Raw genomic sequence first — 23,027 nt, 5'->3', positions numbered from 1 at the left:
TCATAATTTTCAATTCTAAAAGGCTTGGCTAAATTAAATTAAAATATGTAATTTTATGTAATCTCTGTAAAGGGAATCAATCTCAAGAACGAAGATTGTTTATTAAGCTGTCGATCTTATCATAAATCTTCTCGTTCAGCATTGATCTCGTATGCTTCTCAGACGAAATATAATCACCTATTGGTCCTTGCTCCCTTGTCCAATTTTCACCATGTCTTATTCTTAATAAATCTTTGTTCATTGCCGCTGGGATCATTTTCGTTTCAGAATCCAAATATAAAGAAAATGCATCGATTTTGGAACGATCAAGTACCGTCATATTCACTTTTTCATTACTTTCATATATTCCGCTAGGGTTACAATCATGTACACTATCTGATATTGAAAAACTATTATTGGAAGAAAGACAACTAGAATCTATGTCAGTGATATTCTCGTTGGACAGCAAAGATACACCTAGTTTTTCATCTGCTAGTATACTTTCATTAAAGCTCGCACTATGTTTTGATTTCATTGGACTGCTTGGGTGTTTCAGTTTACATTTTTCGTAACAAATTTTAGAATCTAATTTGGTATGTGGAATGGTGCATGTTTTTTCGTTGAAAGGTTGCAAGGAAGGCTGGGCATGGTGACAATATAATGCATGGAGATTAAGGGCATATTTTTTATGTATCTTATCACGCCTATACCTTTTCATTATTCGTTCACATGAACTTTCATCAATCATTTTATCGCCAATAAAGGGACACCTCCCGTATGTCCCCCTTCTTACTATTGGATAGGGCAGATTTTTCATATCTCGAAGGTCTTCAGGGGACCATTCTTTTTTTATTATTGGTGCATATTCCTGTTTAAGATCATAAAGATAAACAAATGAGTTTCCAAAATAATGAACATTTTCATCCTTAGGCATGCTATACGTAGAATTTCCCCCAATAGTGGCTTGTAGGGAACTTAAATTTGTCTCAAGGTTCTGGAAGAATCTAGTAGTTTTATCATAATCCCAAACTTTCAGATCTTTATTAGCCGATAATATAGTGGGATTACTTTGCCTTGTGATTATTAAATTAACATTTCCATCTATAAATGGTATAATCTTGGCACCGTATGATTGGAATTTTCGCTTCAAAAGGTCTCTCTTTTTATCTAACTTCATTTTCATCACTCTGTTGGCCCTAGGATCATTCTTGGAGTCAAAATAAACAGACAATCCATCTTTCAATTTACTTCTCCATTCTTGTTGCCATATAATCATTTCTTCTTCAGGTGTTCTTGCCTCTTTCGTCTCTTGCAAGAGCTTTGCATTTCGAGAAATGGCACCAGCAATAGATCGTACTCCATTACTTTTGGCGTTCTTGTGGCCCAAGTGATCATAATCGATCGACCTTCTCCTCTTAGTTCTTGAAAATAGGTTCGGTAATGGGATTTTTATTGTCTCATCGATTTCAATTGGATCAATAGGGGACCCATTTGAATCTAGGAAGAAGTCATCGGAACTTAGATCGATAAGTGTAGCGGAAGATCGTCTTTCACACTTCTGTATATTATTAGATTCAGTATACCCCTCTGTGGAATCCATAGGTGACAACTGTTGTGGTTTTCAAATTTAAACAAACACGTTAAATTATTCAGCTTTATTGTATTCTCTTTATTCAGCAACGCGTGAAAAGATTTCGTTACCAAGGCAACCAAATTTCAATATTGACTATGTAAAATGAAATACTTGATGATTAAAAGAGCTAAGACTCAATGGAATTTTTGCTCATATTGTTCCTCTTACAAGTAAACTTTTTTACTAATTACTAAATATGGTACATACACACATAAATCAGGTTCATTAGTCCCGAGTCAATAGCTAATAGTCATGTTCAGTGAATTGCTTGGACTCTCATTTAATTAAGACATTTAGGCACAGATATCTGAAAACTCTGCTTGTATTCTATAACAGTTATAAACTAAGGGGAAGTGTTAACCGAGTCTATAACCATACATTTCTTTGAATGCTTCTAGGGCACCTTCCATCTTCATCACGAGCAGTCCATAAGGGTATTTATTATCGGCAATAAATAATAATAATAGATCACTCTGTGGAATAGCGCTAACGCAAACATGTAATTCTTCTATCTCATAAGTGTATATTCTTACAACCGTTTCTGTTTTCGCCATATCGTTAAGAGTATGAATGCTGCTATTGGCCTCCTGAATGGGACTCACTGGTTCACTTACTTCATTATCCATCTTCTGCAAAGATGGTACCTCGTATGAATAACAATTACTTGACTTTGAGGCAATATTGGTACCCTTTTCTCTAAGCTGCGTGTAATACTCCCTTTCATCTTCGAACCATTTATCCTTTATGAGAAGACTCATCATTTTCAGATTACTTAAAGAGGTCGCTTGTGTAGTTAAGTTAGATTGATTTGCATCTGATGAAGTTGCATACGAAAGGATGGATCCATTTATGTTTGATAAGAGCAGTGATGATTGTAGACTTGGAGACTTGTATGGCAAAGTCTTAATGTCAATGGGTTTCAATGTAATTTCTAGCACTGCCTTAACGTTAGCCGAATGAATCATGATGCAGTAACTTTTGTATGACTCTCTTTTAGGATTAGATAAACTTCGCTAACGTCGGTTCTTGATAAACCTTTGTTAAGTTTCGCTTTGTCTGTTTCCTCCGAGGGTTGCAAAATGTGACAGAATATATTATTATTATTTTAGATAAAATTAAATGAAACTAGAATAGGGTATATAAAATGATTTTGGTATGCTATGGTCAGTATTACGTGACATGATTTAATGCTTTTTAAGTGCATGGGTGCTACTATTATTCCTCTTCGTAATCATCTTCGAAGATCATGGAGACCTCATCGCCATCCTCATATTCTTCATTTTCACTATCATTCCAGAACCCATCTGTTATATCTTTAGTGGCTTGTTCATCCCGTATCCTATCACTGCCGTCCCTGTTATTCTCTTGGCCTTCATTTTCTATGTTTTTTATATCGTCCACCTCCTTCTTCGAAATATAAGCAGCTGTGTCTGATGTAGGCATGACAAACCCATTGGGAATACATTGTCTGGATCTTTCCACTTGTTGAAGGACCTTTTTCTTATATTCATTATAATTTTTCCTATACTCGACGGCAGCATCCACGTTTGCTGGTGATGAAACATTTGGATCCTCTAACAATGAGACTATAGAGATCAATACACTCTCTACACTTTGCACTGGAGACCAAGTTTCATTATCTGGTTCACTAGTCATAGCATCCCCGCTTTGATGCAGAATAGATATGCAAAGTTTCCCATCTCTATACACATTCGGATGATAAATAGGTGGAATAAACTTAAATTGTGGTGGTGAGAAGGGGAAATCCTTGGGGAATTTCATTTGCGATTGGAAGTATCCGCCATGATAGATAGAGTCCTTGTTGAGGACCATCACACCGATATTCCACGTAAAAATGTTTGAATCATCTTCGAGTTCAATGTGGAAAGATGGGATGGCCCGTTTGGGGTCCGTTAGTTCTCTGTATTGTCTTAGTAGAAGGTTAGCTGCGGACCTTGCTGTGGTGTCTGAATCGTGTTGTGTCATATTCATGTATTTGTTTGTTTGTTTGCTTGTCTGTATGTATGGGAGTATGATGTTGTTATTGCGGTTCAAGAAGACTCCTATACTGTATACATATATATATATATATCTGTGCTAAAACGGCAACATCCAGAGGAGTATAAATAATTAATGTAATAGTGGAGAATTTGACATATACGATAGTCGACCAGATAAATAATGTGGTGCAGAAAGAGGAGAGAACTGTTTCTTTATATGCCGTTTGTCACCCCGCTTCTTTGCATTAAGACCTAGGTTAAATCTAACCCTAAACTGAAAGTAAATGCTGGGTAACAATAGCAAATTTTTTTCCTTTTTAGAACGTTTCTTTTTCTCTCGAGGAAATGTGTTGTCAGGTGTTTTCTCTGGGAGCCGGTAGTCCGTGCGGCATTTTCTGAGCTCGAGAAAGTTTCGTGTCGGTGTGTTTGTTTTTATTCTCGAGGACCGTTGTATACGTTTCCTTTCTGGGTGAGCTCTTCAACAGACTGGCGTACCTTGGAGGCTTGTATATATATACACTCTGGCATTTTATCCCCCCATTATACCGCTTTGTTACCTTTGTTATTTTTTTATATCTTCTTAGTCAATATCCCAGGTCTTCAGATAAATTATTCAGTCTCTCGCTAACACTATCCAGTTTAATTAACCTCCAAAGTCTATTTTGTCTCTTTGTTATCCAATAGCATCACCAATCAACAATTTAATAAACAAGCAAAAATGCAATTCAAATCTGGTTTGGCTATCGCCACTTTGATGGCAGCTACTACTTTAGCTGCTAACTCCACCCACTCTTCTATTCCATCATCATGTAGTTTGGGTTCCAGTGCCACGGCCACTGCTCAATCCGATCTAGACAAGTACGCTGGCTGTCAAACTTTAGTCGGTAACTTGACCATCACTGGTGATCTAGGTTCTGCTGCCTTGGCTAACGTTGAAGAAATCGATGGGTCTTTGATCATCAACAACGCCACTTTGCTATCTACTTTCTCTGCTGACTCTGTTAAGACCATTACCGGTGCTTTAACTCTTCAACAATTGACTGTCTTAGCTACCGCTTCTTTCGGCTCTCTAACCAAGGTTGACTCTATCAGTTTGATTACTTTACCAGGTATCGAAACCTTTTCTTCTGAGTTAGAAAGTGCTAACCAAGTCTTAATCACAGATACTTCTTTGGAAAGTGTTGATGGTTTCTCCACTTTGACTAACTGTCAAGTCTTCAACATTAACAACAACAACTACCTAACTACTTTCAAATCCGCTTTACAATCCGTCTCCGACTCTCTACAATTTTCTTACAACGGTCAAGCCACCAATGTCACATTCGATCAATTAGTTTGGGCTAACAATATTACTTTGAGAGACGTTAAAAAGGCTTCTTTCGCTAAACTACAAGCTGTTAACGCATCTATCGGGTTCTTCAACAACTCTTTGACCTCCCTAGATTTATCTAAGTTGACTCAAGTTGGTGAAACTTTCACTGTTGTCTCTAACGATGAATTAACCTCTTTGAAGGCTGGTAACTTGACTAAAATTGGTGGTGGGTTCGTCGTTGCTAACAACACTGCTCTATCTAACATTAACGGATTCAGTAAGCTAGAAACCGTCGGTGGTGCCATTATTGTTACTGGTAACTACTCTGCCCTTGATTTGTCCTCATTGAAGTCTGTCAAGGGTGGTGCTGATTTCGAATCTTCATCTTCTAACTTTTCATGTACTCCATTTAAGAAGTTGGCATCAAAGGGTAACATTCAAGGTACCTTCATCTGTAAGAACGGTGCCACTTCCACTTCAATCAAGTTATCTTCCACTTCCGGTTCAGGCTCTTCTAAGACCTCCTCTGGTTCTTCAGCAACCTCCAGTTCTGAATCTACTTCCTCCACTTCTTCCAAGTCTAAGGGTGCTGCTGTTGCTCAATTAGCCCCTGTTTCTACTTTCATGGGTGCTATTGGTGCTGTTCTTCTAGCTATGTTATGAGTCTAGATTTTGTCTTTGTCCTCATATTCATTTACAATTTAAAATTTCTTCCTCCTTTAATAGATCCTTTATTTCTTAACAAAGGTTATTATCACCTTTGTTACATTTATTTCACCTTTGTTTCGTCATTATGATACCCCTACCCCAACGAACTAACGCTTAGTCCATTCTATATTTTTCTCTCACTTTGTTTTATTTATAGTCTATGTAATTCAATATAAAAATCCATTGTCAAGTTTAACGAATAACAATACTTTTCTTGCTATTAACGCATTAATAATATTAACATAATTAATTTACAGAAATGATACTAATTTAATAAAATCATCTATTTTTGAGCATTTCTCTTAGCTCTCATCTTTTCAGCAAATGACAATTTCCCACTTGGCTTAGCTTCAGCAGCTGGAGTAGCAGCTGGAGCTGGTTCAGGTGCCTTGGTTTGATTACCAGCCAATCTTCTTTCAATTTCTTCTTCTCTCTCTCTTTGCTTACGTGCAATTTCATCTAAATCAGCTTGTGACTTTTGAACTGGGACTCGAACCGCTTGTGGAGATGGGGATGATACAGCAGCAGCTGGGGTTGCAACTGGAGCTGGAGCTGGAGATGGGGAAGCAGCGGCAGGGGATGGTGATGGTGCGTTACCTGCAGCGGCGGCAGCAGCCTTCTTAGCTCTCATCTTTTCTGCAAACGTCATTGGTTTGCTACCTCCTGCAACTGGAGCAGCTGGAGTAATAGCAGTCTTAGCATCCTTCTTTTCTAGAGCAGCTTCCACTTCTCTTTGCTTACGCATAATTTCATCTTGAGCAGCAGCACGCTTTTCTCTTTCAGCTCTTTCAACATCTTCCTTTTGCTTGGCAACAGCTTCTTCGTAACGTTGTTTGCGAACTTCTTCGATTCTAGCCTTCTTTGCAGCTTTCAAAGCTTCTTTCTTTTCCTTACGGATATCAGCCATTTCTGAATCATGTGCAGACAACAAACGGTCTCTTAAACTCTTATAATCAGAATAAACATTAGCAAGACGTTCGTGATCTTCCATCTTGGCATCATGTTCAGCCTTAGCAGCATTGACAATCTTGGCCTTCATTGCCTCATATTTAACAAGATCAGCTTCTTTCAAAGTATCAGCTTCTTTTTGTAATAATGGCAATTCAGTCTTTCTCAAAGCTCTTTCAGTATGATCTAGTTTCTTAAGAGCAAAGTTCATACGGGCATCTAAGTCATTCTTATCCTTAGACAAGAGATTCACAACAACCTTCTTCAAATCAGCTAGTTCCAAATCCTTAACTTCATTAGAATCAATAGTAATATGACCCTTTTCATTGGCTTCATCAATAAATTTCTTCTTTTCAGCTTCTTTCAAAGCTTCTAATTCACGCTTCTTCTTAGCAATTAAACGACGTTGAGCATCTTCCTCTAATTTAGCGTCCAAAGCGGCCTTTTCTTCTAAGATACGTTGGTTTCTTAATTCAGCATCTTCTTCGGCGTTGACAGCTGCATTTTCCATGTATTTTTGCTTTTGTTCCTTGTATTTTTGAGCACGTTCATCAGCAATTCTCTTTGCATTGTCAATGGTTTCCTTAGTTTGTTGAATCAAATTCTCACGAGCTAATTTAACCTTCTCCATATAACTACCTTCATTGAATGAATCAACTTCATGTAATAACTTGGACAATTCAGATAATCTGTTACGAATGTAACGGTTACGAGTAACAATTGGTTCAGGTTCGGCACCTTCATCCTCATTAACAACTTCTTTAACCTCTTCATCTTCTTGTTCTTGTTCTTCACCGGTAGCTTCTTCTTCAGCTTCTTCATCCTCCTCAACAGCAACTGGTTCAGCAACTGTGAAGACAGCCATTGGATCCTTAACAAATGTAACACTATCAGAAACGTGGTCAATAGAAAAAGAAACGTAATCTTCCACAGCAGCTTGCAACAAAGCTCTTTCAATATCCCAATAGGATTGATCGAATGGAGCTGGTAAAGAAACTAATTGGAATAATTCTTCAATCTTCACATTTTCGTATTTGGTTGAAGCACTAACAAATAATTTTCTCACAATAACGTCTCTTAATTGTTCAGCATATTGAGAAAAATATGGCTTGGATTGTAATTGAGGTAGTAAAGTGGATAATTCAGACTTGATGGTATCAGCGTTATAGTTGACTTCAATAAGTTCGTATAACTTCTTAACGTCTTCATCAACTTTGGAAAACATGTCACTATCTAAAATATCTTGGATAAGAGCTTTTCTTGATGGCTTGGATTCTAGATCTAGTAAACGATATAAACGTTGTTGAGAGTCATACCCGACAGCTGGAACATCATCCAACTTGATAGCCAAAGCTGATAAAAGAATGGTAGAAGCATAAGTCTTGAACTGTTCTTCAGTGGCATTTGGGTTAGTGGAATAAATTTCATAAAACTTATTCCAGGCAGTAGTGTGCAATAATTGATCACCAGAGACAAAAAATACTTTAACCATATTTTCATAGTAATTAGCCAAGACGGACTTCTTTGGAGCCTTCTTAGACATCTTGGATAAATGGTAAACATCTTCAATGGATCTAAAGGCCTCATGCCATAAACCTAATTTAACAGAAACTGTAACTTGTAGGAAACGTTGATCCAAGTAACGTTGTAAGGTAGCATTGTCACTCAAGTCAATAATATTACCACCATGCTTACTTTGTTGATAATTAGCAGCATCCAAATGTTGACGTAACATTTCAGCTAATCTCTTAAATTCATTCTTACGGTTATGTTTCAAACAGAATTGCATGGTTCTATTAACGACACCAGAATAAGTAATTTCCAAATGGGAATTATTTCTCAATAAATCCAAGACAGAACGGTATGCTTCCCATGTGAATTTAGTCCAGGAAGTAATAGCTTCATCATTGAACCCACCAACTGATTGATCTTCTTCAAGGGCGGAAATTAAAAGATTTTCTGGAGTGACACCACCTTCTAGATCATCATCAACTTCATTTCTTTGATCTTCTTTTGATTGTTCATCCGCCATCTTTGTTTCTACAACATCAATGTATTTACGTGCAACTGCACCAACGGATACCAAACCTTCTGGAGTACCTTGGATAAGTTTCTTGTATTGATGTAAACCATCTTTAATTAATCTACCCTTCTTTAATTCCACACCTAATTCTAAGAACTTAAAGACAACTGGTTCAACAACATCTGGGGATGCCCAACGGATTCTTCTGGCAGTGATAAAGTCATAAAGGGACTGTAAACCAGCTTGTTCTTCACCAACTGAGATAAGCTCCTCGGCTCTTTTGATAGCGTTCTCTGGACGTAAAACTGGTGGAGCCATTTTTGAATACTCGTCTTAGTTCAAGGTCCTTAATTGGATAATATTAGAAGGTAGATATAAGACTGATTATCATCTTCTTGCACTACCTGTCAATACAACGTTCTCGGAAAATTTTTCAGCAATTGTTCTCATTACCCGCATAGTGAAAAATTATTTCGGAACACATTTATGGGAATATTCATAAACGATAAAGTTTAGAATAGTCTAAAATATTGCTTTATAAGTATCTAAAATATATTTATAGATGTGTTCGTCTTTAAACGGATTGAGCCATTAGTTCCACAATTTCACTTACAGGATCGTCATCATGTCTTGCAGTTTCAATATTCGTAAGTGCCTTCTTAATGCCAACATTGAATTTGGGACTGATTTGTGCCAATTCATTAATAACCTTAACCCTATCGGCATCATTCAAAAATTTGGAATCCATCATTACGTTATTAAACTCGTCGATACTACTCATATTTGGAACTGCTATTTCATTGTCAAAACAACTCAATATGTCCATTTGTTGAAGCACTGAGTAGGCTGAAGTTGTCGTCATAATTAATAAACGACGGTCTTGCGGTGGCTTCCTCTTTAAAGCTACTTTAAGTACCTGTAAAATGTTATTAGAAAATCTTGGACCAATCGGAACCCAATCTACTAAGGTTTCCAGTGAATCTATTACCAGAATGTTCAATGGTGACTTATAAGAGTCCCTAAAGGTGCTGTCAATATATGCAATTTTAGCATTCTCTGACATCCCTGAAAGTTCATTTGGAGAAATCAATCTAATAAATGGAAATTGTGATTTCAACGCAATTGCTGCTGCCAATGCAGTTTTACCGGAGCCCGGTGGGCCATGTATCAATAGAGAAACTAATCTTGACTTGTCACTTTCACGAACTTGACGAACGTAACGTGCACCATTCTTTAGAATACTGTTAACACGATCCGAGTAAATAATCATACCTCCTTCCACACATGTCTTTAAGTCCTCTTCATTGATACCAAATGCTGGTGTAACTTCTGACAAAGCATTCATAAAATCCTCTCTCGTCACTCTCAATTTAGTAATATCTTTTGTATTTAGCTTAGTTGCACCTTGCCCAATATTGACAGTCTTATTAATTGCAAAGGAACTGGCACTTTTCACTAAACCTTCAATTTCAGCACCTGAAAAATTCTTTGAAAGTGCAGCTAATTCAGCCAGATCGACATCCTTATCCATCATATTATTTTCTCTCATTTTTTTGGTTTGGATTTCAAAAATCTGCAATCTACCCTTTTCATCTGGTAAATGAATTTCCACCTGGACTTCAAATCTACCAGGACGTAATAACGCACTATCGATCAGATCCTTACGATTGGTCATACCAATAACTAAGATATTATTTAATTGATCGACACCATCCATTTTGGCTAATAATTGATTAACAACGTTATCTCCAACACCAGTACCATCACCTCTTGAACCTCTTTGCTTAAACACAGAATCCAACTCATCGAAAATAATAATATGTAAAGACGAATCCTCCCCTTTTGCTTTATATTCGGCTTCTGCATCTTTGAATAGATTACGAATATTTTCTTCTGAAGAACCCACATATTTACTTAATATTTCGGGACCATTAACAATCTTTGGTTCTCTCGCATTTAACATGGTACCAATCTTCCTGGCAATCAAAGTCTTACCGGTACCTGGAGGACCGAACAAAAGCAAACCCTTAACATGAGAGATACCCAATTTTTCAATAACAGCAGGTGGAAAAATTCTACTTGCGAATGCCCTTCTAAAAATCTTGGTAAATTCTTTATCTAACCCACCGACACCTAAGTCTTCAAATTTGAAATCTGATCTGATAACGGCGTCAGATCTAGGCCTCAAGGAATTGGATGACTTTAAATTAACAAGTCCATCTCTACCTTTGAAAAAGTTAATCTGTGTTTTGTTGGTTAAAATACCTTTGACTTCGATACCAGTAGACACTGAGTTACTTGGTTCAACGTCACCCAAATCAATAGCTTGAACATTTCTTACCTTCAAATCAAAAAAGAATCCTTTAAAATCCATGATTAAATACTGAGTTGGTGAGAAAATTTGTGATTCAAAACATTTAACGAAATGTGAGGCTAATTCATCTTGATCAAATGGTGTGTTGACAGCTTTACCTCTTGATCTGAAGGAAATCTCGAGATCTAAAGTCCCTAAATATGATTGTTTCCCTGAATACTTAAATAGATCGAATGCTCTAACTTGCACTTCCTGGTTTAAAGACCATCCACCCCATGTACGTTGATTCCCGTTGAAACCAATGGTACCAGGTGGTACTTCATTTGCCTGCTTTGTAGTAAAAACAAAGAGATTGTCCACAAGGATATAGATATTGTCAGGGAAATCCTTTGGGGAGACAGCTGCCACATTGGCCAATGCATATGAGTTATTAGGACAGTTGGTGACTTGTAAATGACGAGGACTTGGGTCCACGTTGCTCATATCTGGTGCAACACGGTGGCCACCTGTTTTGCTAAATGCTGGTAGTTTAAACATGTCCGTTGAACTTGGTAAGGGGCTTTAAATTCTTAGACTCTCTTCTCAACCTCAATGGATCGAGGTTACCTGATGGTAATGTATCTTTTTCAATGATAATTATAGTCTTAAAAGCCTGGCACGAGAAAGCGTCTCAGCGTATAAAACGATTATCCACAGGATGGATGATGGCACCTAATAAGTTAGTATACAAACGGATAATCACCACTAGAATACTAAATAACAATTCAAATCTTGTCGCAAAGCTGTAATCTTTTATCAGAGTGGTGTGAAATTTCATATTTTTGAAATTAACATCGGCATAAATACTGTTAGTTGAAAGGAAAACATAGAGAATAAACTTATACATATTTCTATAAATTTTGAAGAAGCGTATATAGGTATATTATATTTGTTAACAGCCCTACTGTAACTAGGAGTTTCCAAATCAATTTTTTCAATATCTACTCATTCCTCCTTTTTATCACCACCACCTGGTCTGTTGACAATCAGATTGTACAACACCAAACCAATCACTAGCATTTTCCAATTCTTTTGTATCCATGTTTTCTCAACGATTTCGTCATCCTCTGCGAATTGGGCTGTTCCTTCATCTCGGTTAACCTTTTTATCAGCATACGTTTTGGTTACCTTTTTCAATTTTATGGCTGGGGCAGTAGGTCCCGTCGTAACTTCTCTAATAATTGGAATAATGCCCAAATGATGCTCATTATAACTGAAAGTTAACTTGTAAAGTTCTTCATCATAGATATCTACTATTATGTCATGGTGTAATGGTGCTTCCAGTTCTAGATAGGAGAAACAAGGCACTTCAGTTTGTGTTTCATCATCCTCTATCTTTGCTCCTATGCAATATGATCCAGCATCAAATGTAACTTCTTCTAAGAATGCCTTTGAAGTAATAGCTTTAGATGGTACGTCTATATCAAAGGAACCTAAGAGCAGCTCTTTTCTATTACTTGAAAGATCATCCATAAAAAGTGACACCTTCAAACCCAATGCAGAGGAGAAAAATAATAGGAAACAGAGATAGTTCATGTCGAGAAACTAACTTGTGGTGTTCTTTAACGATAGCCAGAAGTTATAACGAAGTCGACCTACGAGTCCTTAAAATGCGCATTATCAGTATTTTTCAAAACGATCATATTTTATCTGTAAAGAAAATTAAGAAATGAATAAGCTAGCATACCTATGAAACACAATAACTGATATGAAAATTAATAGAAGTTAGTAAGAATATAAGGTATTATATCATTGGTGTTGAGTTCTAAAAAGTATCTAACTATCAATTAAAAAGTCCTGCCTATCTAATCAACGTAAACTTAGATTGAATGAGCCGGTATTTTCCATGTTTCCAAGGTCATCTTCCAAACCAAAATTATTCTCCAAAGGAGTACCAAAAATTAAAGAATTTTGCAAAATTTCTGAGTTATTATTCGTTAAAGTTCCTTGTTCTTGAGTAGAGATTGGTTCACTCTTTGGCGTAGCCTCTTTGGGTTCCTCCTCAGGTACTATAAATGCGCCATCTAATGGTTTTTTCTTGTATGCGGTACTGATTTTCCCTGTAGGTGGTAATCTTATTTTATTACCAGTTTTTTGCTTGAATACCATTTCATCATCTTCCAACAAAGTGTACGATTTAGAACTATCAGTTTCTTCCATCACGTTTGTATCACTAGCTGCTCCCTTGTTTGTCTTGGAGGTGTAATTTCTGGAACGTTCCTGTGCCTTTTCTAAAAGTGGCAAGAGGGTACTCCACGACCTCATGTTGTTTATACTTTCATTAGTGACCTTTGAATAAACGACACCATCCACTTCCTCTGATTGAATCTTTTTTTCTTGGACTTTTGCGACATCACCCGTAGCTTGAAACTGAGAAGTCAGTAATTGCAATGGTACCGAAGAACTTAAAACCCCAAATTCTTTCTCTAAACCAAGTTCCTTGAAACCGAAGAAATCCTCACCTGTAAGTTCATTTGCAAAATCACCAGTTAAGAAACTTTGACTTTCATCTTCGAAATTCCGTTCAGACAACTCTTGTAATGAAGGTCTCAATAAATCCTTCAAAAAGTTTTCTAATTTAGCCTTAAGGTCAGTCAGTTTTCTTGTCTTTTTTTCAAATTCTGATTCAACGTAAGTGTAAAGATCATCTGGTTTATTAATACCATTTTCCAAAAGGGACATGTGCAATATTTCATTAGCATTGCTTCGATTAAGTGAGTTTGTCTCATTATGCAACTTAACTGTCTTGATCAGATTCGATATATAATTTCCTGCAATCTCGGTGAGCATATTGACTGCTGATGGTTGCGTACTTTCAAACCCATTCGTCATTGCTATTTTTGCGACATTCTTATACAAGGCTTCCCACATTACTTTTTTATTACTCCTGTAGTCATGTGTCGGCAGCTGAGATATAGGATCCAAATCAATTGAGTCATCAATGGAGGAATATTTATATTGATGTGAATTAAGGAAAGAGTTAGGGTTGTTTGCATTTTTTGAATTTTGAAGGAACGCTGGGTTTTGTAACAATCGAATTAACGATATCTTGTGACATATGTGTCTAATTTCTTGAATCAAAGAAATATTCTTATTTAACTTCGGAGTGTATCCCTTCGTTCTATTGGTTAATAAGGCGCTGGGCTTTTGATTCTCCAATTCAAGAAGCACCCTAACCGTGGCATTCTCTTGTCTATCAACAATATCCTTAGCGACACCTCCGTACTTTAGTTCTGGAATAGAGTTGTTAACATCATACTCTTGTAAAAATGAAGCATTATCAAGTTCAAAATCATTAAGGTTCTTGTTCAAAAGGGTTTTATTGTCAATTAAGTCAGAATTTGGTGGTTGAGCTTCCTCTTCCTCCGCATCCTCTTGTTTAACAGTGGCACTAAAACCGTTTTTCATCATCGAATCTTCTTCCATTTTCTGCCTATATAACTCGGCATTTCGTTGATCAATGTATTCAACTAATAAATTGTGGAAAGTTTTCATCTTTTGAGGATCCTTTAAAAATGCTTCTGAATCTTTACTCAATTCATTATTTTTAAAATATTCGGATCTTTTCAAACATATATCTGCACGTAGCTTTGCTGTTAGAGATTTCCATACCGAAAGTTCTATATCATCTCTGTCGTCATCTCTTTCTACCACAAAGGCAGGAGAAGTGGGCTCCTCTTCCTCCTCCTCCTCCTCCTCCTCTTCTTCCTCCTCCTTAGCTACCTCCTCCTCTTTGGTATCAAACTCCTCTTTATTCTGTTTTGCTTGATCTTTTTCTTCCTCAATTTCTTCTTCCTCTTGTGCAACTTCCTTTCCCTCTTCATCTTTAGAACTTTGACCATATACTTTATTGGAGAGGGGAACAGTCACACCTTCCTCCACGGTTGCGTCAGTTGATTCCTTCTTAACTAGTGGTTCCTTTTGAAAATCTGATGTTGGTTTTAATTCTTCGACAATAGGTTCTTTACCAGCAGTTTCATCAGTGGATCCACTTGCTGGCATGTGAGCACCCATATTCAAACCTTTCCTTCCTGATCCGGCCACTTCCTCATCTTCATCTTCTTCATCACCGTCTTTATCTTTATCATCTCCTTCCATTTCTTTTTCAATATCCGCACGGTTTCGAATAGTAATATCAGGAATCATTGGTATTAATTGTAGCGATTTTTTTTGCATTGCAATAGCATGGGCTCTTAGGAAGTGAGTTGGATCTGAATTATATGTTAAACAGTTCTTCCATATAAGCATAATATCGTCCACAAATTCTTGCTTAGATTGATATTGGAACGTTTTCAATTTTTTCAATACTGTGTTAAGATCCATAGATTTCTTAATGATTTGATGATAGTTGGGTGCTTCCCTCTTACTAACTTTATTAAGGAACGGGGTTGAATGTTCTGTGTAATTTCTTAATTCTAGGACAACTTTTTCGCATGCTTCATAAAGTTCCTCTTGACCTATTCTCTCGTCTGATGTCCATTTTGATCTATTTTTCCGAACGTCGACAATAAGATGTCTTAGTTCATAGTCTGTCATGTTCAATTTCGATTTATTTTCCTGTATAGTTGATAACAAATGTTTTAGAGATAGGTTTGCAATACCTAGATTTACCGGCAGGGAGACCTTTTCCTGTTTTGGTCTCTTATTATCAATGAATTTGCTTTTCTTCTTAGCATGATCAGGATCATCACCTGTTGGTTCATTCTTTGAATCCGAGTTAATTTCATCCTTAGTTGTGGTACTTTCATCCTCATCAATGGAACTGGCACTATGGCGTCTTTTCTTTTCAGAACTTTCTACCATTTCGTCATTCTCCTTTAATTTCAGTCGTTTAAGCATGGTTTCTTTATCATTTTCAAAATTATGATAAATCTGATCCCAATTTCCCATCATTTTTTCAACGTCATTTGTTCGAAGATTTAATAAGGTAACTTTTGATATTTGCATGGTCAAGACCAATTTATTGTTTTCGTTGACTTCCAATATAACAGGATTCGTATCAGCTGAACTATTATTATTATTATTATTGGTAATTGAATTGGAAGTTATATCTGAATCATAATCATCATCGTCGTTCATATCATAATTATCATCTTCATCATGTACAGCTTCTTGCATAGGAAGACCTTTGCTATTCTGCAATTCTGAAGACGAATCAACTACAGCTAGACTCGAATTCTTAGTATTATCTGGTCCGTTTTCATCATCATTATCTTCGTCTAAAAGCACATATGCTAATGGATCCTTGTCATCATCCACTCCCAGACTTTCAGTGTCGTTATATGCGGCATCAATGGCACATTTCCAAAGAACGTATCTTAACTTTAGAGACAAATTTCCAACAAAGTTAGGTCCACTAATATGCTGTTTTAAATCATCTAAATCCAACTGTGATAACTCATCCTCATTGGCTTTGTCATCATTCCCATCTTCATCCGCCTCAACGTCAACGTTATCGTCAGATTTGTCCCCCAGGGCAGATTCATCGGCATCGTTGTCTTCATTCTTATCTTCATTAGCAATGGAAACAATTTCCATTTTCAAACACATATTACCATTTAACAACTCATTCCAAACTTTGAGTTTCATTTCCTGATCTTTCAACGAGATCAAATACTCCAAGACTATCAATTGTTGCGGAGTCAAATATAATTCGAACACATTGTCATGGAAGAGTTTCTCAGTCAAACTCAATAGCTTCGTAGGGTTTGTCTGCTGGTAATTCAGAACGGGGATAAGTTGTGAATTCATTCTTCCTTTGGGTCGTCAGATAACCTCCCTTCTCGTTATATTACCTTGTTTGGCTGGTAGTTTATGTAAAGTTGGTACGTACTAATTGAAATTTTCGTAATCGACCTTTTATTGACAATATTGAAATTTCACTCGGCACGTCAAGTAAATCAAGTATTTTACAATACATGGTTTTTCAAATTATGCCCAAGTTGTGCATATGGGCAAAGTATGGAGAAAATATGAGACAAAGGAACTATATATGTTATCTTAAAAATAAATATATTTGGAAGAAAATACCCTTTAAAAACACAGGAAAAGACTTTATATCGATGCGAAATTAAAGATGGACTGAACTTAAAATGTCGGACTATCAGGAATTCGACTTCCAGCTAAAAACCTAATGTATTATATTTTACAAGAAAGAGTTGTAATCTAGTCACCTGTTTGTCTTCAAAACTGGTATTATTTTCCTTTTCCGAGTACTTTTTTTTCTCTGACATTTTAGCCATCGTTTGATGGCCATTTCAAACTTTCTTTCCCCAATTTGGGAAAATGTCAGGTGGGAATGCTAGAGAAATAAAAACAGGTGTGAACACACATTATTGAAAAGAAAACGACCCCGTATTATGTATGACATTGAATTGTGTCGCCCATATTGACAAAAACCCAACCCGGGTAACATCATTATTTTTTTGAAAAATTTTCTATTAGCGATGAGATAGAAAAATAAATCTTGATGAGCATCGAGATTAAGCACATACAAACGAAACGACGACTATCCAAGGCATTACATAGCTCATTACTACAATGGAGGGAAATAAATTGGATTTATCTTCATTGAGAAATAAGATTTCTTCCAAGCTTTCTGATTCAAACAAGAAAAATATCAAGAAGAAGCAAAAAAAGTCAAAGAATGAAGAAACTAACAACGTTAAACCAGTGGAAAAAAAACCAATAATAATAACGAGGATGATGAAGTTCTACGCCGTGAAGCATTAGCTTTAGGAGCTAGTGAGAAAGATTTAGAACTGGTCAAGGATTTGAATGATGATGAAGATGCCAGTGAACAAGAGTTTGGTGAAGAAGGTGAGGGAAAAGATGATAAATTTTCTGGAGACTTACAAGATTTCATGAAGACCATTGGATTGGAAAAAACCACTGTGGATGTTGCCTCTGACGTTGAAGATGAACCTTCTGTAGAGGAAGAGGGAAAACAATCTGAAGAAGCTGATGTAGTTGAAAAACTTAGTTCAGACTCAGACAACGACTCCGACGAAGAAAAGGAAGAAGAACACGAACCAAAAGAACCAAAGGAACAAAAAAAGAAAGACAGCGGATTAATTACCCAAACCCATCTTCTAACCTCAGATAAGACTATATTGCCCTTTGATGTACCTTGGTATAACATTCCTCTGGATCCACAAGTAAAAGAAAATGTAAAAAATGGTGAAAGTGAAATATCCAAGGAACAAATCAGCACACTTTTTGAAAGGGGTAAACAAACTTTAGAAATGGATAATCAAACCTATTATGAAGAATTTACCAAGGATTCATCCCAAAGAAAGTTTATGTCTCAAATCTTATCAGATGGTACATTGAATGATAAAATCTCCGCGTTAACCCTTTTAATTCAAGATTCTCCATTACATAATACGAAATCTTTGGACACTCTATTATCTTATTGTAATAAGAAGTCTAGAAATTCCCAATTACAAAGTTTAAATGCATTAAAGGATTTATTTTTGAATGGGATGTTACCACCCAATAGGAAATTAAGATATTTCAAAAACCAACCTGGTTTATCGATGATGTTGAATAAGAACACTTTGGCCGTTTTCTATTTTGAAGATTACTTAAAGAAATTATTCTTTCAAATTTTAGAAACTTTAGAGAAATTATCTCATGATCCAATTATTCATGTTAGATCTACCACATTGACACATATATTTGACCTATTGACAAAGCAACCAGAACAAGAATTTAATCTATTAAGACTTGGTGTTAATAAGTTAGGTGACATTGATTCCAAAGTGTCTTCTAAGGCATCATTCTTACTATTAAAATTGGAACAAGCACATCCAAATATGAAGTCCATTGTCATTGATTCCATTGTGGATACTGCATTGAGACCTAATGCCGATTACCATACGACATACTATTCAGTTATAACGTTGAACCAAACCATCTTAAAGAGATCTGAAGATTCCATTGCCAATAAATTAATCAAGACCTATTTCACATTATTTGAAAAATTCTTAATAAGTACAGAAAAGGATGAATCCACGAATAGTTCCGTAAAGAGTTCAGCCAAGGGTTATGAAGCTAAGAGGAAGAAGAATTTCAAGAGAGGTAAGAAAGGTGGTAAATCTGTTAAGAATGACAAGACCGAGGAGGAAGTACTTAACGAAAAGAATTCCAAATTATTTAGTGCTTTACTAACTGGTATCAATCGTTCCTTCCCATTTGCTCAATTACCAGCATCAGTATATGAAACCCATTTGGAAACCTTATACAAGATTACACATTCATCCAATTTCAACACATCTGTCCAAGCTTTGGTTCTAATCAATCAAGTTACTGTAAAGGCTGAATTAAACAATGATAGATATTACAGAACCCTATACGAAAGTTTGTTCGATCCAAGATTGGTGGGGTCCTCCAAACAAGGGATTTATTTGAATTTGCTCTATAAGTCATTAAAACAGGATTCCAAGAATGTGGAACGTGTGGAGGCGTTCGTGAAGAGAATTTTACAAGTAAGTTCCCATTGGTTAAACATTGGTACCGTAGCCGGGTTCTTATTTTTATTGATTCAATTAGTTCAAATCGTACCTCAAATTAAAAATTTATTAACAAACACACCATTGGACCATGTCTATGAATCAGATAACGAAGAAGGTGAGGGAGAAGAAAAGACCAATGAGAAAGGGAGATTATATGATGCTCGTAAACGTGATCCTAAGTTTGCCAATGCTGATAAATCTTCTCTATGGGAAATCATTCAATTTAACCAACATTTCCACCCTACGGTACAGGCATATGCTTCCAAGTTTATTGAAGGTGATTCCACGGATGTTGTTAAGCCAGATTTAGGGTTGTTCACTCTAGCTCATTTCTTGGACAGATTTGTTTATAGAAATGCTAAACAGAAGAGTGTGACCAGAGGTACATCTATTATGCAACCTTTGTTTGGTGGGTCTCAAATTGACAAGACTGTGTTGGTGAAGGCATCTGATGTTATCTTGGATCAAACTCCGGTGAACACTGAGAATTGGTTGGATATGAAAGTGGATGAGATTAAACCTGAGGATAAATTCTTTTACCAGTATTTTGCCAATAAGAAGAATGCCATTAAGAAGGGTAAGCAAGATGAGAAGGATGTTCATGGATTTGATAGCGATGAGGAAATGGACGAAGATGAAATTTGGGATGCCTTAGTTAAATCCAGACCTGATGTGGAAGATGATAGTGATGATGGAGAATTAAATCTAGATGATGAAGATTTCTCTTCAATGAGTAGTAGTGAAGGAGAAGATGCAGAAGAAGAAGCCGAGGAAGCTGAAGCTAAGGCGGAGCTTGAAAAGGCACTTGGAGAGTCCGCCGATGAAGAAGCCAGTGAAAGTGACCTCGATGGAGATGTATTCTACAGTTTCGCGGATGAGGAAGCTGAACAAGACGCAAGTGATTCCGGTAAACGTTCCTTCAGTGAGGTTTCGTCGGACGCAGAAGTTGAAGAAGAGGAAGAAGAGGACACCGGCAAGAAACAAAAGAAGTCCAAGAAAAACAGCCTGCCCGTGTTTGCCTCTGCAGACGAGTATGCGCAATACCTGGAATCCGATTCCGAGTAGACAGGGCCACATACAGCACTTTGTACCATATATAACACAACCACCCAATACACGATATCTAAATATAAAGCGTTCCCTGAACGCACAATGGACGCGTCTGATAAAAATAGATGACGCAGTGCCAATCTTAAGTAATCATCCGGGCAAAAACGTCCCGAAGCGCTGACCATCGTGCCGAAAAGAAAGTTTGAAAAATTCGAAACGTATCTGAAACAAGCCTCGAGGAAGAATATTTTTCGGGTTACTGTTCCTTGACACTTCTGTATTCCACATAGAGTCCAGCAACATAACGCAAAATTTGGTGACGTATCTCCTTTCCATCTGGGAACTATCCACATCTTCAAACCTAGTTCCTTGCTATAAAATTCGCGGCCTTTTCTAGTCTCGAAAGTAAACAAAAGAAGATACCCACCCGCTCGCTGTACCCTAGTGCTGCATCACCCCCCCTCACAGGAATTCATTTTTATTGCCCACTCATTAAAAGGCAAATATAATAAGAACATGGCCGTTGATCAACTAGAACCGCAAGCCACCGAAATAGTTCAGCGTGATCAGGATCCCGCGCAGGATCAACAAGTTTGGAATCCAATAGACACGAAAATATTCGATGTATTTCTCAATAATGAATCATTTAATGATCTTCACTTACTGGATATATTTTCAAACGAGGTGAGGGTTAAGCAGATGGAAATGATCCCGAATAATTCCGATTCAAACAAAAGGACAGATGATTCGTCGTATTACCAATATGCGGATAACATAAATAATAATGGTAACAGAATAAAACGTGAAGAAGATAACATCGAAAACATGCAAGGTAGTAGCGAGGAGGAGGTTGAGTTGTTTAACTCTGGGATAGGGAAACAATCCCCAAATCTACAGAATGTAATTTCTAAGAAGAGATCTCAACATTTACACAGGACTCCATCTATGTTATCACATTTATCTTCATTGAAGATTGAAGATATCAATAAATCTCCAGAGTATACTCAACTTACTCCACATACGGCCTATAAAGAAGGTAATGATAAATGGACCCCTGATGTGGAAGCAGCATTTATGGATGCATTAAGACTTATAATGAAAAACGGAACTTCCAAAATAAAGATTAGAGACAGAAATTTTGGGAGAAATGAATTAATCTCTTTGTACATCCAATTCCATACACGCGAGATTAGAACTAAGAAACAAGTATCATCGCATATTCAAGTGCTGAAGAAGACAATACAGAATAAGAGAATAAATAAGCAATCATTAACCACTGATGACCATGAAATATTATCATTAATTGAAAATGGTGCGGTTAAAGATCCTAACAAACTGGATTATTTCTATTCTACATTTGAAAATATTATTGATAACGCAACTTTAGAAAGCTCTGACGTCAATTCAACTTCTTCAAGTATAAAGAATAATTTGATGACTCCCATGAGTGCAAATAATTTAGCACAAAATGCATATAAACAAGACTCTCAAAATGATGATTTCCAACATCCAGGGGGCTCACATCCGATGACACCTTTGGATTATGCACAATCCATTTATCAAAATTTGACATCTTACAAATGTGTTCCTGTAAAACTTGAAGCTGAAAATTATCTTGCGTACTCAAGAGACGCGAATGAATTAAATATGGACGCGAATGAACTAAGGACTAGGTCTAATGACTCACAGGTAAGAATAGCGAGAAATCCTAACAATAGAAGTAATGACAGTCCTCGATCGTCATATCCTACCAGAGTATCACCTTCTACAGAATCTCCCATTAAGCAATGGGCTCGTCATGTAGAACTTCAACAGAGGCAGCTTATTGAGAATGCACAAAACCAACTAAATCCCAATACTTATTATACAAACCCATATTCGAAGGCATACAGTCCCGCTCAAGGATCATCCGTACCATATCAACCCTCGGCCCCAGCACAATCATGTCAAACGCCGTCAATAATGTATTATAACCTTCCATACCAACCACCGACAGCACAACAGCTTCCTTATCAACGTACACCGGTATATCCAAAACACCAATATATTCCTTCAAATGAAACGATACAACAGAGCCAAAATGCCCAACAACAATACCAGCATCCACCTTTCAATATTCAACCAGATCCCTATTACTCCCAACAGCTACAACAACAGCATCAATATTCAAATGTCGAGTATGATACAGAGATTGAAATGTACCCATATTATCCTGCATCAGGTACAAGACCGACCTTCGAGCACCAATCTCCATCATCTTCTCGGTCAGCGTCATTTCAAAGATACCAATGAGGATTACATTCATCTCTTCTCTTGAGAATTGATTGGACCAATATTAAGATTATACAAATTATGTAACATTTTTTAACGTATAAAATTCATAGCCTTACATTCAGATCTTCTGATTAATCAAACAACGTCGAAGAAACGTCATAAGTATGTATTTCTTGTCAAACGGACTTTAAGTAATCATCGCCGTTTCGACTCAGATGAAAAAAAAAATAT

The 23,027-nt window shown here is 36.7% G+C and overlaps 10 protein-coding genes across 10 annotated transcripts; 3 read left to right on the top strand and 7 right to left on the bottom strand.

Moving 5' to 3' along the window:
- Positions 1 to 82: 82 nt before the first annotated feature.
- On the bottom strand, positions 83 to 1,579 carry NCAS0I01450 (uncharacterized protein; the record flags this gene model as incomplete). The annotated part of the gene is made up of 1 exon (XM_003678109.1): positions 83 to 1,579. The coding sequence occupies one exon, from the start codon at positions 1,577 to 1,579 to the stop codon at positions 83 to 85; it is 1,497 nt and encodes a 498-aa protein (XP_003678157.1).
- A 389-nt stretch (positions 1,580 to 1,968) lies between these two features.
- SLM4 (Slm4p) lies at positions 1,969 to 2,577 on the bottom strand (the record flags this gene model as incomplete). The annotated part of the gene is made up of 1 exon (XM_003678108.1): positions 1,969 to 2,577. One exon carries the CDS (start codon positions 2,575 to 2,577, stop codon positions 1,969 to 1,971), a length of 609 nt encoding a protein of 202 aa, XP_003678156.1.
- A 250-nt stretch (positions 2,578 to 2,827) lies between these two features.
- Positions 2,828 to 3,604, bottom strand: NCAS0I01430 (uncharacterized protein; the record flags this gene model as incomplete). The annotated part of the gene is made up of 1 exon (XM_003678107.1): positions 2,828 to 3,604. One exon carries the CDS (start codon positions 3,602 to 3,604, stop codon positions 2,828 to 2,830), a length of 777 nt encoding a protein of 258 aa, XP_003678155.1.
- A 726-nt stretch (positions 3,605 to 4,330) lies between these two features.
- On the top strand, positions 4,331 to 5,587 carry ECM33 (Ecm33p; the record flags this gene model as incomplete). The annotated part of the gene is made up of 1 exon (XM_003678106.1): positions 4,331 to 5,587. The coding sequence occupies one exon, from the start codon at positions 4,331 to 4,333 to the stop codon at positions 5,585 to 5,587; it is 1,257 nt and encodes a 418-aa protein (XP_003678154.1).
- Positions 5,588 to 5,915: 328 nt separating this feature from the next.
- RPG1 (translation initiation factor eIF3 core subunit a) lies at positions 5,916 to 8,921 on the bottom strand (the record flags this gene model as incomplete). Its single annotated transcript, XM_003678105.1, has 1 exon — positions 5,916 to 8,921. One exon carries the CDS (start codon positions 8,919 to 8,921, stop codon positions 5,916 to 5,918), a length of 3,006 nt encoding a protein of 1,001 aa, XP_003678153.1.
- Positions 8,922 to 9,177: 256 nt separating this feature from the next.
- SEC18 (AAA family ATPase SEC18) lies at positions 9,178 to 11,454 on the bottom strand (the record flags this gene model as incomplete). Its single annotated transcript, XM_003678104.1, has 1 exon — positions 9,178 to 11,454. The coding sequence occupies one exon, from the start codon at positions 11,452 to 11,454 to the stop codon at positions 9,178 to 9,180; it is 2,277 nt and encodes a 758-aa protein (XP_003678152.1).
- A 447-nt stretch (positions 11,455 to 11,901) lies between these two features.
- EMC10 (Emc10p) lies at positions 11,902 to 12,492 on the bottom strand (the record flags this gene model as incomplete). Its single annotated transcript, XM_003678103.1, has 1 exon — positions 11,902 to 12,492. The coding sequence occupies one exon, from the start codon at positions 12,490 to 12,492 to the stop codon at positions 11,902 to 11,904; it is 591 nt and encodes a 196-aa protein (XP_003678151.1).
- Positions 12,493 to 12,765: 273 nt separating this feature from the next.
- Positions 12,766 to 16,707, bottom strand: SPT7 (SAGA histone acetyltransferase complex subunit SPT7; the record flags this gene model as incomplete). The annotated part of the gene is made up of 1 exon (XM_003678102.1): positions 12,766 to 16,707. The coding sequence occupies one exon, from the start codon at positions 16,705 to 16,707 to the stop codon at positions 12,766 to 12,768; it is 3,942 nt and encodes a 1,313-aa protein (XP_003678150.1).
- Positions 16,708 to 17,819: 1,112 nt separating this feature from the next.
- MAK21 (RNA-binding ribosome biosynthesis protein MAK21) lies at positions 17,820 to 20,537 on the top strand (the record flags this gene model as incomplete). Its single annotated transcript, XM_003678101.1, has 1 exon — positions 17,820 to 20,537. One exon carries the CDS (start codon positions 17,820 to 17,822, stop codon positions 20,535 to 20,537), a length of 2,718 nt encoding a protein of 905 aa, XP_003678149.1.
- A 501-nt stretch (positions 20,538 to 21,038) lies between these two features.
- Positions 21,039 to 22,814, top strand: TEC1 (Tec1p; the record flags this gene model as incomplete). Its single annotated transcript, XM_003678100.1, has 1 exon — positions 21,039 to 22,814. One exon carries the CDS (start codon positions 21,039 to 21,041, stop codon positions 22,812 to 22,814), a length of 1,776 nt encoding a protein of 591 aa, XP_003678148.1.
- Between the last annotated feature and the right edge of the window lie 213 nt (positions 22,815 to 23,027).

The sequence above is a fragment of the Naumovozyma castellii genome, chromosome 9, assembly GCF_000237345.1.
Source record: "Naumovozyma castellii chromosome 9, complete genome".
In the NCBI taxonomy this organism is placed as follows: domain Eukaryota; kingdom Fungi; phylum Ascomycota; class Saccharomycetes; order Saccharomycetales; family Saccharomycetaceae; genus Naumovozyma; species Naumovozyma castellii.
The sequence above is the reverse complement of the archived record's forward strand: the minus strand, read 5'-3'. Positions and strand labels throughout refer to the sequence as shown.